The sequence below is a fragment of the Centrocercus urophasianus genome, unplaced genomic scaffold (assembly GCF_019232065.1).
Source record: "Centrocercus urophasianus isolate 14NV4802_14NV808 unplaced genomic scaffold, USGS_Curo_1.0 seq_12, whole genome shotgun sequence".
NCBI lineage: Eukaryota > Metazoa > Chordata > Aves > Galliformes > Phasianidae > Centrocercus > Centrocercus urophasianus.
This window is the reverse complement of record NW_024884364.1, coordinates 33,183,135-33,198,110: the sequence shown is the minus strand read 5'-3', so window position 1 is coordinate 33,198,110 and position 14,976 is coordinate 33,183,135. Positions and strand designations below refer to the sequence as shown.

Genomic DNA, 14,976 nt, shown 5'->3' with positions numbered 1-14,976 from the left:
GAAGGAAGGAAGGAAGGAAGGAAGGAAGGAAGGAAGGAGAGAAAGAAAGAAAGAAAGAAAGAAAGAAAGAAAGAAAGAAAGAAAGAAAGAGAGAAAGAAAAGAAAGAAAGAAAGAAAGAGAGAAAGAAAAGAAAAGAAAGAAAGAGAGAAAGGAGAGAAAGAAAGAAAGAAAGAAAGAAAGAGAGAAAGAGAGAAAGAAAGAGAGAAAGAGAGAGATAGAAAGAGAGAAAGAAAGAAAGAGAGAGATAGAAAGAGAGAGAGAGAGAGAAAGAAAGCAAATGTAAAGCTGTAAAAATAAAACATACTGTGCACAAGGAAAGCATTTTTATAATGAGACTGTATACATTCGTGCAAGTAAGATGATACAGAATGAGAGATAGAGAGGAGGAATGAAAATGTAGACTCAAAATGTACAGCTAAGAGATTTGAGTTTGATATGCACAGATTTCAAACCTATCCAGATGTTCCCAGCTGGCAACCTGAGCTTCAACGCCATAGCCAAGACTTGAAATCTAACAAGTCAGAATGTGGAACATGGGGTAGCGGGACTTAAGGAAAGAGAAGTCTTTGAAACCTTTAAAATAACAATGATAATGAAGAAACACTAGTGTGGTTGCATGAAGGAAATACACACAGCTGCAAATTATGAAGTCAGCCCTTCAGGATATGGCATTCCTCATGCAAGTTGCTGAACACGCTCAACATAAATAGGTGCAAAATACACTCACCGGCTTAGCGACTTCAAGGATAGAATCCCATACGTGATCCCCTACCAGTGAGTCTTCGACGTGTGTATACTTTTACAAAATGCAAACTGGGCAAGACATACCTCCCTATGAGTTTCACCATAAGAGTTTTAAAGAGACAAGGCAAAAGTTTGGCATTACAGAAGTCTATCTGAATTTTTCCTTCGATTCATCTGGAGCCAGAATTTTACCAGCATCCCATATACTCATAAGTACCATTTCATGTTAGTTCATCATCTATTGCTCGCAAACCCTTTTTGGAGCCTCAGAAATACCTCCCTGATGCTTTCCATTCACTTTTACTCAACCAGGTTGGTACCCTTCATAATACCAGTATCACTGAGGAAGCAGGGTGCTGATTAACTTGCACTTCCACTCTAAGTTCAATGTGTAAGATAGAAAATAGTACCTATTTTAAATAAGAAAGAGTTATTAGAGTAGTCTTGTGATTAGAAAAGTGACTTTCAGAAAATATTTTCTTGAATCAGTCTGCTTCCTCTGCACAGTCAGAGGCCAGACTATTTTACTGGCAACTCATCTTTATTGCTTGTGTTGCTTTTAATATTTACATCTGAACAACATAAACATGAAAAATGAAAGAAAAAAAATAACCTGACAAGGTTGCAAACAATTCATTTAAAGGGGTTTCAAAAGGCATCCAGCAGAGATTTTTTTTTAAGGTTTACAGTGTGAGCGGCATTTCAGAATCACCTCACAAATGAGGAGTGGGAAGCTTTGCCTGCTGATACAGCAGGATCCCTGTGGTCAGCTTGCACAACACCTCTATCCCAGTTATTAAAAAAAGGGAAAACCCTACTCCTTCTGACAGCAGCGATCACTTACCGAGTGTGACGTGATGCAAGGATGCCTTTCCGAGCCAGCTGTCTCCTCAGTGCTTCTGGGCTGGTCCTCCACCGAGGCAGAGGGCAGGGGAACAGTAGGGCCAGCAGCACGGCCGCCACAGAGTCAAAGGGCAAGAGGAAGCCCAGCACTCACACTCAGTTGCTTGAAGCACTGCCAGGTCTCTGAACATTAGCACACGTGAACTGGTAAATAGCTGAAAGCCTGAGGCCCAAGCAGCTGGAGCCGTGCTGTTGTTACCCGAAATCTTAACATCCAGAAAAATAGCTGCCCCATTCCCTGAGGCTATGGAGAAAATCTTTAAAAAAAAAGCCCAACTAAATGAAAGAAAATAACTCCCAATTTTTTTTTCTGTAGTTGTCTTTTTTTTGTCTTTTCTTACAGTCACCTCAAACTTGCAGACGGGACGGGGTGTCTCTCTTGAGGTTCTTGAGGTTCTCAAACATATTTCTTCCCCAGCACCAGTTGGTCCTGAAGGTAAATCTTGGAGTTACTCACAGAGGAAGGAGGCTATGAGAATGCAGAGTGCCCAGCAGTAAGCAGACAGCTTGTGAATTTACTTCTGCCCCACAGCATCTTCAGGAGCGGAGTAGAGCAACGGTGTTCCTCCAGGATAACAGCTTTGGAAAGGTTCTTCAGGATTTGAGAGAAAAAGTTCCTTCTCCTTCCCAAGCCACCAAGAGAAAGAGTTTAAAACTACCGAATCCTTATTGCTAATGGGAGGGTGATACAGAAGATGGAGGCCATTGACTGGTGTCCAGAGACAACAAGCCGGTATGAATTCCAGCACCATTCCACTTCCCAGCAGCTGGATTTCTCACCAGGGTGGATTGCTGGTTTTGGATACCTCCCCAATTTTTCCTGTCTGTTAACAGTCTTCCACTATAAGGAAGTTGTATTTGGAACAGTTGTAAAGCCCCCTTTTAAAAAAAAAAAAAAAAATCTAAACTGCCCTGCCATTGCCTGAATGCAATTTCAAATTTGCTGGAATTTCTGTGCAGGCTATCTGAAATGTACTTGTGTTGTAGGCTTAATGATTATCACATCTCCTGAGAGGACCTGAATTAGCTCAGAGTTTTTGAACAATATGCATAAACGATATAGAATATGCAAAAAAAAAAAAAAAAAAAAAAAAAAAAAAAAAGTATTTTTCACTAGTTTTCAGTCTGAGTTGCTCTGTAAATAGATGTGAGGTGCAAAGAGAAAGCTGGGACCACTAACTCCACACCTGTAAAACAGGGCTGAGAACCCAAGAAACGATGCAACTTGCCAAAGGCTATGCAGCAGCCAAGGGCCTCACAAATGAATACAGAACCAGTCCAACACCTGAGTCATAGGGACCATCCATGCCCTCAGTTCCTACATTAGCCTTTACTTTTCCATATTTTGAATTTCTTTCCTGCTCTCCTTACATTTCTTTCCACCCTAACAGAACAGAATATATGTCACTTTTAAGAACACTCCAGGAGAGTTTGGGAAGCACCAAAGTATTAGAATGGTTTAAACATAGGAGATGTTTTTAGGACAAAAGAGTGCATGAAAATGTGAAATGAAAGCTTCAAGAGGTGGCTCTGTGAAAACCCTTTCCAAGCCTCCAGGGAAAAGTAAGATTTGCTCTCTTCTTTGATGCAGGCCCTAGGCATTTATCCAGTATGAGGTGTGCTGTGCTTTGCACATTCCCCCTCCAGTGCTGGACAGTCACTATCACTGACTTTATAAAGAAAGTGTATCCATCTCCTCCATGCAAACAGCAAAACATAATACAAAATCACCTCATAATGACAGAGAGAGACAAGAAGAAAACCAGAAAACATAACAAAACCCAACCAACTAAACTGGAAAGCACAAATAATCTTAATTAGCACATTTTTAAATTGCTGGATATTGACTGCTTCAGGAACTATCTAGACTTAACACTCAGATTTAGACAGAACACTCAGATTTGGAAAGGGATACTGCCATTTGAAATGAATATCAGACTGGAAAAAAAAAAAAGAAAAGAAAAAAAAGAGTGCTGCTATGAATTTTAGGCATTACTTGTCACTAAGATACATGGCATGAGTTCTGCGAGCATTAGGAATTTACACGTGGCCTATAGGCTGCATTCTTCGAGGCTTCAGATTCACTGAAACACATTTAAAAAAATTTCTGAGAGCACAGGCACACCCAAAATGTTGGCATCTGATCAATAGACCCCTTATACTGACCCAAAGTCTGTGGGATACTTTATTACTGCGGACAGACATTTAAACCTATGTCTGCCCTATTTGTAAACACATTGTTTTCTATCCCAAATGTGCCATATATTGCAAAACTTTCAGAGATGGGTGTGAATTTCCAAATGTAATTAAATATTTGCAGGCAAAAAAACAACAGTAGGGACTTGGTGATCTCAGTGTTTTTTTTCCAACCTTCATGATTCTACAGTTCTAAAAGATATCAAACAGAATGTCTTGTGAACAGTGTAACACTGAGATGAATACTAAGGTTACCACACAAGCACTAAGATACATTTGTACAAGGTAAGGTACTCAAGGGTGTGGAGGATGCTGGGCCATAGTAAGGCCAATTTCTTTCACCTTAGGGAAGTCATGGGGACTCTGTGAAGCTCCTGATATCTGAGGAAAAGGCTGACGTGAAGCCTGCTTAATGAAGATAAGAAAGAACACTTGGGAAACTACAACTTACCCATCCTTAGCTCAGCTCCTTGGAACAGTGTAAAACTAATCCTCCTAGGACCTATGCCCAGGTTTATGAAGGACAAAAAGATCACTGGGAACAGTCAAAACAGAACTACCTAAGGCAGTCAGTAGCACCTGACAGAGCTGACTGCCTTCTCTGATGAAGTTAAAGTGGTAGGGAAGGAGCAGTAAGGATGAGAGTAACAATCCCAAACATTTCAGTTAGATAACTGAAATCAGTTGGTTGTTGCTTTTTTTTTTTTTTAAATTTGTTTGATTGTTTGTTTGTTTGGTTGGTTTTGTGGTTTTTTTGTTTTGTTTTTTGTTTGAATTGTGAGGATGTTAAAATGCTGGGGGTGACCAAAAAGACTGTGGAATCTCCATGCTTGGGGATACTCAAAACAAGCATACAAGGCCCGGGGCAACCAGATCTACTTGCACCTGATGCAGAGCAGAGGACTCCTAGTTTCAGGATGTTGCTTCCAACCACAGTATCCATCATTCTGATGTTACAATCCTTCAGGATGCTGTGAGCATGCTTTCTACTTCCTCCCTCATGGGATGGGAGTAGTCATTGATTGGGCCAACTCAAGAATTAAAGCTGTTTGGAAGAGATAGCTGCTTTCACAAGCTTCCCCCATTCTTTCTCCCAGAATACCTCAAGGCCACAAAGTCTCACCTGAACCCAGTCGTGAGCTGTGGGATTCTGATCAGCATAAAGATGGGAAGTCCTGCTCTGCTACAGATCTTCAGCAGACTGGGACAACAATAGTATTCTTGTGTTCCCATTAGCTTGAGTAGTAAAATGGACTACGTACCATCCTCAGATAGGAGTGGACAACATAATTGTGCAAGTAGCTTAAGCAGTAGAGAAAAGACTATAGGCAAATCTTTTATGGCTTATAAATTTACAGGCAAGCAGAGCAAGGTGCACTGAATGTGTCTTGATTGTTGAAATCTAAGGACATACTTCGGAAGATCTCCAGATAAAAGTCCCATGTCTTCAAAATGGCATTGTGGATTGCTTTGGCTATCATGACTGGTTGCCAAAAGAGGCACCACAAGGACAGAAAGAATCTTGACCTTGCAATACCTCAAGTAATCAGCACAATCTCTGCTTTCATCACTACCTTGGACCTTAGGGTCTGAGTTTTCAACCACTATCCATAAACTTCCGGGTTCATAATTTCATTCTGAAAGATTTACATGCAAGAGAATCATTGAAAGCAATTTTATTGGTGGGTAACTCATTTGCTACATGAAAAAAGCTTAGAAGGACTTGTTTGAAAACTGCTCCCTTCAATAAAGGAAGCAGGAGTTTCACCTTCTTTAATGAGAAATCAGTGAATCCCACTTTCCATATTTTCATGTACTCCCATAATGACACAGTACCTCCACTGAAAAGCCCACTTCTGCATTCTATGCTGGATCTCCACAACTGATTTTCACAAAACCCAAGCTGTGACTTGATTTCTTTCTTTCACATTTGAGAGTTTCCAGGAATTATGTCAGTATCCCAGACTCTGCATTCTTTAAAACAAGCTTCCTGACTGTATCTGACAAGTGCCAGGCAGAACAAGGGAGTTATTCATCATCATAACATCACAGAATATGAGCATATTGTATCACATCCTGCTTGAAATTTAAATGCTAGCATATGACTCAAACACAATAACATCAGATAATAGTCAAAGACCAAAAAAATGAAGCCTTTTTCTTTGAAGTCTGGGACACAACAGTGGGAAAAAGTCTGTGTTCTTCCCTTCCTTACATTATTTTCCTTCTCAGACTGATTCACTGAACAGAGTGTATGCCACACACGTACCAAACATACTAGAATTACGAAGTTGCTTGACTTTCAAGCTTGACTTTAGAGGTGCAAAAAGATAGCCCCACAAAGCACTCAAATAGGATTACACGGAGGGCATTCAACACTACTTCTTTCTGTAATCACTGAAAAAGGGGAGCAAAAGGCCTGGCATCAATACAGATTAAAATACTGCTGCAAATCCACCTCAGAAGAACTTTGGAATTGAGTGAAGACAAGACACTTCAGTTTCAGCCCACTCCTCCCTAGCTGATTAACTCAGTGTTTGTAACACCAACCCTCCTTAGAAATAAAAAGTGCATTAAGTGAGTAATTCTGATTCCAAACAGCTAACAATCACAACCACCGTGAGCAGGCTTAGCAAACACATAAGCATATTAATGGGCACCATCTAATTTTTACTTTTACTGTTTAGATTCTGGCAGCTTGCAGCCTCCTCCAGTCATCATAAAATAAGCAACTGGGAACACATTTACACACTAGCACAGACTAACCTACATACTACGCTGAGTTTCAGCTAACGACAAAACACAGCAGCTTTACAGTGGCCCTCCAGTGGGCACTTAATAAGGGAAGTGTCCGAGAGCTCATTCTGAAGACCCATTTCTTTATTCTTTCATCTTTTTAATGTTAACAGCAAATTTCTTTCCCAAGTGCAGTGCACGTGGTACCATCAGTGGCTCAGAGCAACTTTCTGCTCTTTATTCCTAAGTGTGTGGATTTATGCGTTTGCTGATTTAAAGTTTCGTAGTTACAGTCAGTAATATGCTTTTTAGTTTTTACAGGACAATAAAATTGCTCGCCAGAGGTTTCTGACTTAAAAAAATCTAAACAGCAGATTGATGTAGGCCTCTTGATCCTTCTTACCACATTTTTTGCCAAGTCGGAGTACAAAATAGCTGTTCTAGTAATTGCACCCAGGGGTTTGTGCCCAGTATCCAGATAGACTACTAAAGCTGACTCCATGTTCCCTTTGATCTTGCATATTCTGCTGCTTGAAAGAATACAGACAGGTGATAGAAAACCTGTCTGCTATTGCAAGTACAACCACACAAAGACCAATTAACACCGAAAAATGAAATGAACAAGAAGCCAAAATGGAACCAAACCCACAACAGCTGGTGGTCATCAAGGCAGTTTTCCCAGAAGGTAGAAGACTGTTACTAATAGGATGGAAATACAAAATTACTGAGACCAACTGTAACTGCTGATAGTACAGATTGAGAAGTGCTTCATTTATCACATCTTCTGCAGAGCAAGAGAGGAGCTGGACACAACCATGTTAATTTTTATTGTGGAGCAAAAAAAAAAAAAAAAAAGTGGGAACAGAAACATAGTCTCAGCGAAAAAATAATAATAGGAGCTGATTTTCCTTAATGCTGCTTTGGTCACATTTAAATAGCAAGCAAATATAACTCATATAAGTATGTTATTTCTTAAAGTTTGATCAATGTGGTATAATTCAATACTAGCTGCTCACTGAAGTTTTCATATACTTTAAATGGCTTCAACTACTGCCTGGATGCTAGCATGCTCAGCAGAAGAGTAAGTTTTGTTACATTTCCCCTTTACAATAACACACAACTTGAGATTCCTTCATCTGCTAACATACAACATGCACTGTTGCCACAAGAGGCAAATGCGACTTGCTTTCAGCCAATGATTTCACATCCAAAAATAGAGTAAGAGTAACCTCTAAATCACAAAACATTTGTGTGCAAGGTGAACAGCCCACTGCATTATGGAGATCACTGAATCATTTGGGTCAGAAGGGACCTTAAAGCCCATCCAGTTCCAGCCCCACTGCTGTGGGCTGGGCTGCCCTCCCCCAGCTCAGGCTGCCCAGGTCCCCTTCCAACCTGGTCCTGAGCATCTCCAGCAATACCTGCTAAAACCATGCAATATTACAGCCCTTTTTGAACAGACACATCCACAGAAGCCATTACTTCCTTCAACACAGTACACGGTCAATGTGAAAATTCTGGTAACATGGAAAAGTAAGGACAGTTTCACACTGTGTGTACACTCAGAGTTAAAAAGCCTATTTTTATTCGTTGATGATTCATTGACCTGTAGCTTGATCATAAAAATCAGGAATTGAGGGACTCCAAGAACCAAAAACTGTTTGAAAACTCAAGCATTATTTATCATGCATTTATTGATTTATACAGATGATACATTAGAGCTAAATAGAAGAATTTATCATTCTGCTTGTGCATTTAATTGTGGGTCTTTCAGTGCCTTGGTGATGGTCTTCCAGAAGATGGCTGAGGTTGCCTGAATTTTGAGAGATCCACATGAAAATCAATGAAGGTATAGATGTTGTATTCATGGTGCTGGAGGTTCTTGTAGGTAGAATTATCAAATTCTTCTGGAGCAGGCTGAGCAGCTGCTGTAGCCTCTGTGAAAAGAAACAGTAACTGGTGACTACAGGAATGCCATGAGAGAGGGCAACATTCAGATCCCTCATCAAGAGGGTGGTGATGCACTGGAACAGGTTGTCCAAGGAGGCTGTGGATGCCCCACCCCTGAAGGCATTCAAGACCAGGCTGGACATGGCTCTGGGCAGCCTGGTCTGCTAATTGCTGACTCTGCACATAGCAGGGGGTTGAAACTAGATGATCTTTGTGGTCCTAAAGATCCTAAAGAAGCACATTACTATGCAACAGGGGAACAGGAATCTGTACAAGCCATCTAATACAGCACAGGTTTTCAAATCCAAACTACCACCTAATGCTGGGAGAGAATTGGACAGAACAGCTCATTTGAATTTTGAAGACTTTTTTTTTTTCCACGGGGAAAATGATTGAATTACTGATATCTTCAGTTTAATTTCAAATGTGCTCATACTAACAATAATATATTATAAGGTTTTGATACACGTTTTCTTTCTTTCAGAAAAAAAGCAATTGTGATAGAATCTTTCAAAATTTGTAACCAGTTCTTCCTAAAAGAACAATCCAATAGTGTTGCTCAGAACTCTTTATTTCGCATTAAAACCAACATTAATTCTTTCACTTTTAAAATATTATGCAAATTTAGGCAGTAATATTTACATAAAAGGATCCTGGTACGGGCTGATTTTACAACCAAGGAGATTGCAAGAAATAAAGCTTTATTCCCAATATTAATTTATTCTCGTATGCTCAGAGTTATAGCAATAGGAAAGACATAAGCATAATCTAGTGAAAAGCTTCCTCGTATAAATTTGCATGTAGTGGTTTACGTTAGACCGTATTAAGCTTCTTTTTATAATGCAACAGCCTACAATAAAAATACAAGAACTCGAACCAGAATTTCCCTTTAATTATGACACAATTATTGCAATGCAAAGCTATTGGTTTAAGAGCGTGTATACATAAAATTTAGCATGGCTTGCTTATCAAACGCCTTGTAGTAAGGCACAGTTTCAGCAAAACAACACACAACCTATGAAAAAGAAATACCCCTATCCCTGCTGCTCAGTTCCAACTGAGACAGCTCACAGGAGACACCACTACACATATAAAAGCCAGATGATATAGGCTTCGCTGCAAATAGCCCCAAGAACAAGGAAGCGTAGGGAAGTGTACATTGAACCTGCAAGAGACAGTTGCTGCAAATTAAGAGACAGATGCTCAGGAAGAAAAGCAGATGGAGTCTCACTTTCTCTGCCCAAATACACTGCACTTGGCTTCTCAAAGGAAAAATTTATCTCTGACTTCATTCTCCTTGCACTCGAGACTTCCATGCCTTCTCTCTTAAAGAGCAAGGATATCTCAGGATGTCCTTCTGAAATGAATCAGAGGGATACTTCTGAGTTACCATGCTATTTTGTTTCTTATTGAGCAGCTGAAGTCAGCAGCTTTTTGCTGACTGCATAGCATGTCTGTTCTACCAAGTGGATGACATCAGCTTAACATCTAGGTTTGTAATGAGAAAAACTATTAAATTAAAAACTACTAAAACTATTACGTCTTCAGTATACTTGCTGCAGATGAGTGAAATAATATAGGAACAGGACAGAATTATAGACTACAAAAGGAATCATTAAATGTGAACAACAAACATGAAAAAGCAGTAGCTGTTTCCAAAGGAGGTCTCAAAAAGAAGAGAGAACACCCTAAAGACAGTAGCAATGCTGCTGAACAGTGTAATTAGGTTTCACTCTGCTACTCCTGACACCCAAAGATGTTTCACCAGCAGTAAAGGTGTGTTAACTTACCTGTACTAATCCCTGCTTCCCGCACAGCCACAACAGCAGAGTCCTCTAGTGGGGACTCAGCATAAAGCTAGCAGAAAATTTTCTGCTGTCTCAGCCCCACCACCTCCACACAGCAAGAGGAGCTCAATAGCAAAGTGATTTTCTCAGAATAGCCAGGTCTATCCCAAAGGTTTTGCTGGTGTGGCTGTGTTGACAAGAGATCTGCAACATGGCTGTTACACAGATCTACAGGAAAAGTTTGTCACATTAGGCTTAATTTTACTCCGAATTTACAGTGTCAGAGTCAGTGTCAGAGTAGTGAAAGCTGTTCAATAAATCTATGAGGTATTGTAAGCTTTACTATGAATCATGAGCACATTTCAGTATCAAGTCATCCCCCTCCTACTCATATTTGAATCTCTCCATGCCTCATGTGCTGAGGAGCCCAGAACTGGAGATCTAACACTCCTGGTGTGGCTCCACCAGTGTTGAGCAAAAAGAATTATCTCCCTCTACCTGCTTGCAACACTCATCCTAACACAGCCTAGAATACTGTTGGTCTTAGGTATGAGGGCACACTGTTGGCTAACGTTTAACTTGCTGTCCACCAAGACCCTGTAGGGCCACTTCTTCAAGGATATTATAGGAAAGATGCTATCCTTACAGCTTTATAATGATGCTGCTTCTGCTTCAAGCAAGTTTTTCCTTTTTTTTTTTTTTCTGTTTTCTTTTTTTTTTAAATTCAAAGAAGCAATCAAAAGGGTGATCTTAAGAACAGGATGCTGTCTAAGTTTGAAATGAAGAATGGCAAGTCACAAAAGATTTTGACAGAGAAGAATTTACTACTTAAATACGCAGAATGAGATCAAAAGGGAAGTTAACAAGACTGGTGGCAACTAAGAAAGCCAAGCTGGAAAGGAAAGTACAGCTAGGGAGGGCATGATGCTTTTTCCTAAAAACAAACTAACAAAAAACAATACCAAAAGAACTCAACTAACCAACCAACCAACCAAAAAAACAGCGCCTTTTGTTCTCTGTTTCTCAACAAGAGTTAGGCTGCAAGGTCAACCCTATGTTACTTCAACATGACTTTCTTAAAACCTACCAATTTCACAATCAACAGCCATTCCTGGTATTACACTATGATTTCTTGAAGTCTATTGAAATCCGAAGCATTGTAAGAGCTCAAGAGAAAAAAGGGAGGAGAGAGAAGGAAAGCTGCCAAAACTTTCTGACAAAGAAGAAGGAAGATGAGCTCTGTCATACAAAACTGTTCATTTTGTTCATAATTTTGTTTTCATTTTTATCAGTAACAACTGGTTTATGAAACTGCAAGTACAGTGAGAGGAAGACAGCTTCCTTTCACAATGTAACTGGAAACTGAGTGCTACAAAGCTCTTAAAACAATTAGCAGTGAACAAGAATTTATCTTCTAGAAAGACACTGCTACATCATTAGCTTCAGTATAAAGATCAGACAATCACAGAGATGACTTGGAAACAATTTTTAAAAAATACACCCTAACCCAGAAGAATCTATAACATAGATCAAACAAATTAAAGGTGTACCATCTATGGTGCTGCTTTCTCCAGTTTGGACTCCTGCTTCCTGAACAGTCTCTTCCTTCGTACCCATCACCAACGCTGTGCTTTCAGAAATCTCCTCTTCCTGTTTAGGAGAAGCTACCTGTACTGCTTCTGATTTCTGTGTCTCCTTTACTTTTTTTCCTTCCCTTCTAGATATCAGGTTTTGCTTTTTGCCTTCCTGAGTCACTGATGGAGCTTTCAGCTGAGTAGTTGCCATTTGGGCTCTCGGGGACTTTTCCTCCAAATAATCAGGTTTCAGAGTGGCATCTGTCAAGACTTGTTTTTTTTTCAAGTGTGGTTCTAAAACTAGCTTCTGCTGATCTGCTTCTTTTGGAGTTGATTTTGTGTTTGGGTCTCTTGCTTTGGATTTTAATGTTTCATGACTAACTGATGCTTTAGAAAATGCAACTTTCTTGATAGTAGGTACATCAGTTTCAATTTTGCTTGGCTTCTTCTTAGCTACGTATTCTTTGTGGTCTTTCTGGAACAAGTCAACTCTTGGTAGCTGTGATGTCTTTATTGGTGTGGTCTCAGAAAAGATGGAATCTCGCCTAGGAAACTCCACTCTGGTTTTAAAGGAAACTCCTGACTCATCACCATCATCATTTTCTTCTTCGGAATCTGAGCTAGAATCTGAATCTGAGCTGGATGAAGACGAAGTTTCTTCTTCAGCTAGCTCTTTCCTTATGCCTCCTCTTTTTGCAATTTTACTGAGTCTTGCCTCCTCAAGGGAAGAAACAATCACTCGCTGAGGAAATGCAACCACAGTTTTTTTTGACATCAACATTCTCAGATCTTCATCAGGTTTTGAAGCTTCCTTTGGATTAGTATTCAGTGTGCTCCCACCTTCTTTTGCAGATACTGGGTGAGAGTTAGAAGACAACATTTTAGGAAATTCAACTGTTGCCTTGGTGGCTAGTATCATGGTGCCTCCCTGTGGTGCCACTACATAAAGGGAATGGCACAAAGATGATTATCATCATTATACATACATTCGGCTAATAAGCAATGATAGCCATTTAATTTAACTTTCTGACACAATCTAGCAAAAAAAAAAAAAAAAGCAAGTTACAAAGTTATTAAAGTGAACACAGACATGAAGCAGAAAGCTCTAAGGCATTTTAAGCTAAAGAAACTAGAGCACTAGTTAGCACTGAACAGTTTCTGCTGCTGTGATGCTGAAACGCCTTTTGCTTCTTTCCAAGAGTTGTTTTTTTTTTTTTTTTTCTGTGCTTCAATTCTGCATCACTGGAGATGGTTACAAACACCTTCTAATCTCAGGCAAACATTCAGACAGCTTGTCAGCAGAGATCTTCAAATATTTGTCCAGAAGCAGGCTAGCAGAGCAGAAGACATAGTAAACAGATCTAGCTATTGCAAGAAGTTGGCTATTGCTATCTTGTAAGCAGTAGGGAAGGATGACTGTCAAGGAACTAGGACTAGTACAAGAGATACCTGAGGCCATACATGAAAGTATTACCAGTTCATAGGTCTGTGTGATCTACCAGCTGAGCTGCATCTCAGTTTAATACTATTTTTTCTATCTCCACTCCCATTTTAGTTTGAAATTTAAAAAGTCTTCATTAAAAAGTCTTAAAAGACTTCCTGATGCTTTTGAATCTGTGTTTCTTCTCCCTCACAGAGGCTCCAGAAGCAGATCAACAGCAAATACTATTTTTGTTAGAGAAAACAGGAGGACAAAAAGGACTGAGAGCACATTAACAAGATAGTTCACTACTGTTATTCGCTATAGGAAAGTCCATTCCATCCATAGGAGTTGCATTTTTTTTTTTCCAACCTGTAGTGTAGTTCAGCTGATTTCCACACTTTTGTGCAGATATATCTGCACGGTTTGGAAGCCCAGTCCTACTTCACAGGACGTAAGGTGAGGTAGACTACAGGTTTTTTCCCTTACTAATGTTCTACAGTAATACCTTGTATGACCTAAGGAGTTACTGTAAGTAGGTAGCTCTGAATAGAAGCAAGTCTTTTAACAATGTTGAGATAAAAATATCACAGAAGAGACAGATACGTCTAATTAAAAGCCAGAAATAGAGATACAGAGCTCTTAAAATAAACGCAAACAATAGAGAATCAGTTTACTATTCAGGTCATACTTCCAGAGAATTTCAGACATGTATCTCTGCTGGACTAAAGGCACAGGGTGGGGAAAGAGGATAGGGGAAGCAAGAGAACTGGTAATTGCATTTGAAGGACATCTGACTCCCTGCCCAGACTAACAGCAAAGCACAGCAACCTGTATAATCTAATATTTGAGAAAGCATCCCTCAAGGCTAAAAAGGTCTCAAAGAACTGCTGAGAAAGAACTCAAGAATGCTCAAAGGGAAGACATACGAGCAAAACCAAAGCAAAAGCTGAAGTATTAGTATTAAGATGTCCTAAGAAATGAAGAAAGCAGATAGCATTCAACTTGAGCATTAAGAAGCAGTGTTGCTGGAAAAATACTTTAATCACTTATATTTAGATATGTGGAAAAGTCACATTTCAACTCATAATCATAAGCTTACTCTTTAGTTGGGGTATTTCAAACTTTTCGCTGCCTGATTTGTATTTGGTCATTACTGAACTGATTCTGATGGAAGAACAACACATTCTAAACAAGAATATTATTATCAGAAGCGACTTAGGGTGTAACATTAGTATGATTACTGATATGTGTTTAAAACAGGTTCACGCTCAGAAAGGTGGTATCCAGAACTTACAGGTCAATTCCCCATCACTGATTCCATCAGCCAAAATGTGCACACCCTGGTCTAGCTAGAGCATGAAAAAGATAGCTATATTCCATACATAGACTAAACATAACCATATGCAGGGAAAGCAGACGGTTGAAAGAGGTAGACAGGTCTCCTGGCACCTTCTGAAACCAGAAAGCTGCAGGAAAATTAACATCGAAGCATCTTACTACTGTCCGGCGGCGTCCCGGAGCCTCCTGGCCGGGTGCACAGCGTCGCCCCTCGGAGCCCCCAGGCCTCCAGCTGCACCGCCTGAAAAAACACAGCCATTAAGCTCCCAGCCATTGGCCCGGGGCCTCACCGAGGCACGGAGCGGCCGACCCGGCCGCTCCGGG

At 40.0% G+C, this 14,976-nt stretch overlaps 1 protein-coding gene across 1 annotated transcript; it reads right to left on the bottom strand.

The window, feature by feature from the left end:
* Window positions 1-8,256: 8,256 nt before the first annotated feature.
* NDUFV3 (NADH:ubiquinone oxidoreductase subunit V3) lies at window positions 8,257-14,926 on the bottom strand. The gene is made up of 3 exons (XM_042809672.1): window positions 14,812-14,926; window positions 11,868-12,746; window positions 8,257-8,517 (listed from the first exon to the last, which is right to left on the bottom strand). Exons 1-3 carry the CDS (start codon window positions 14,924-14,926, stop codon window positions 8,351-8,353), a joined length of 1,161 nt encoding a protein of 386 aa, XP_042665606.1. The 3' UTR covers window positions 8,257-8,350.
* Between the last annotated feature and the right edge of the window lie 50 nt (window positions 14,927-14,976).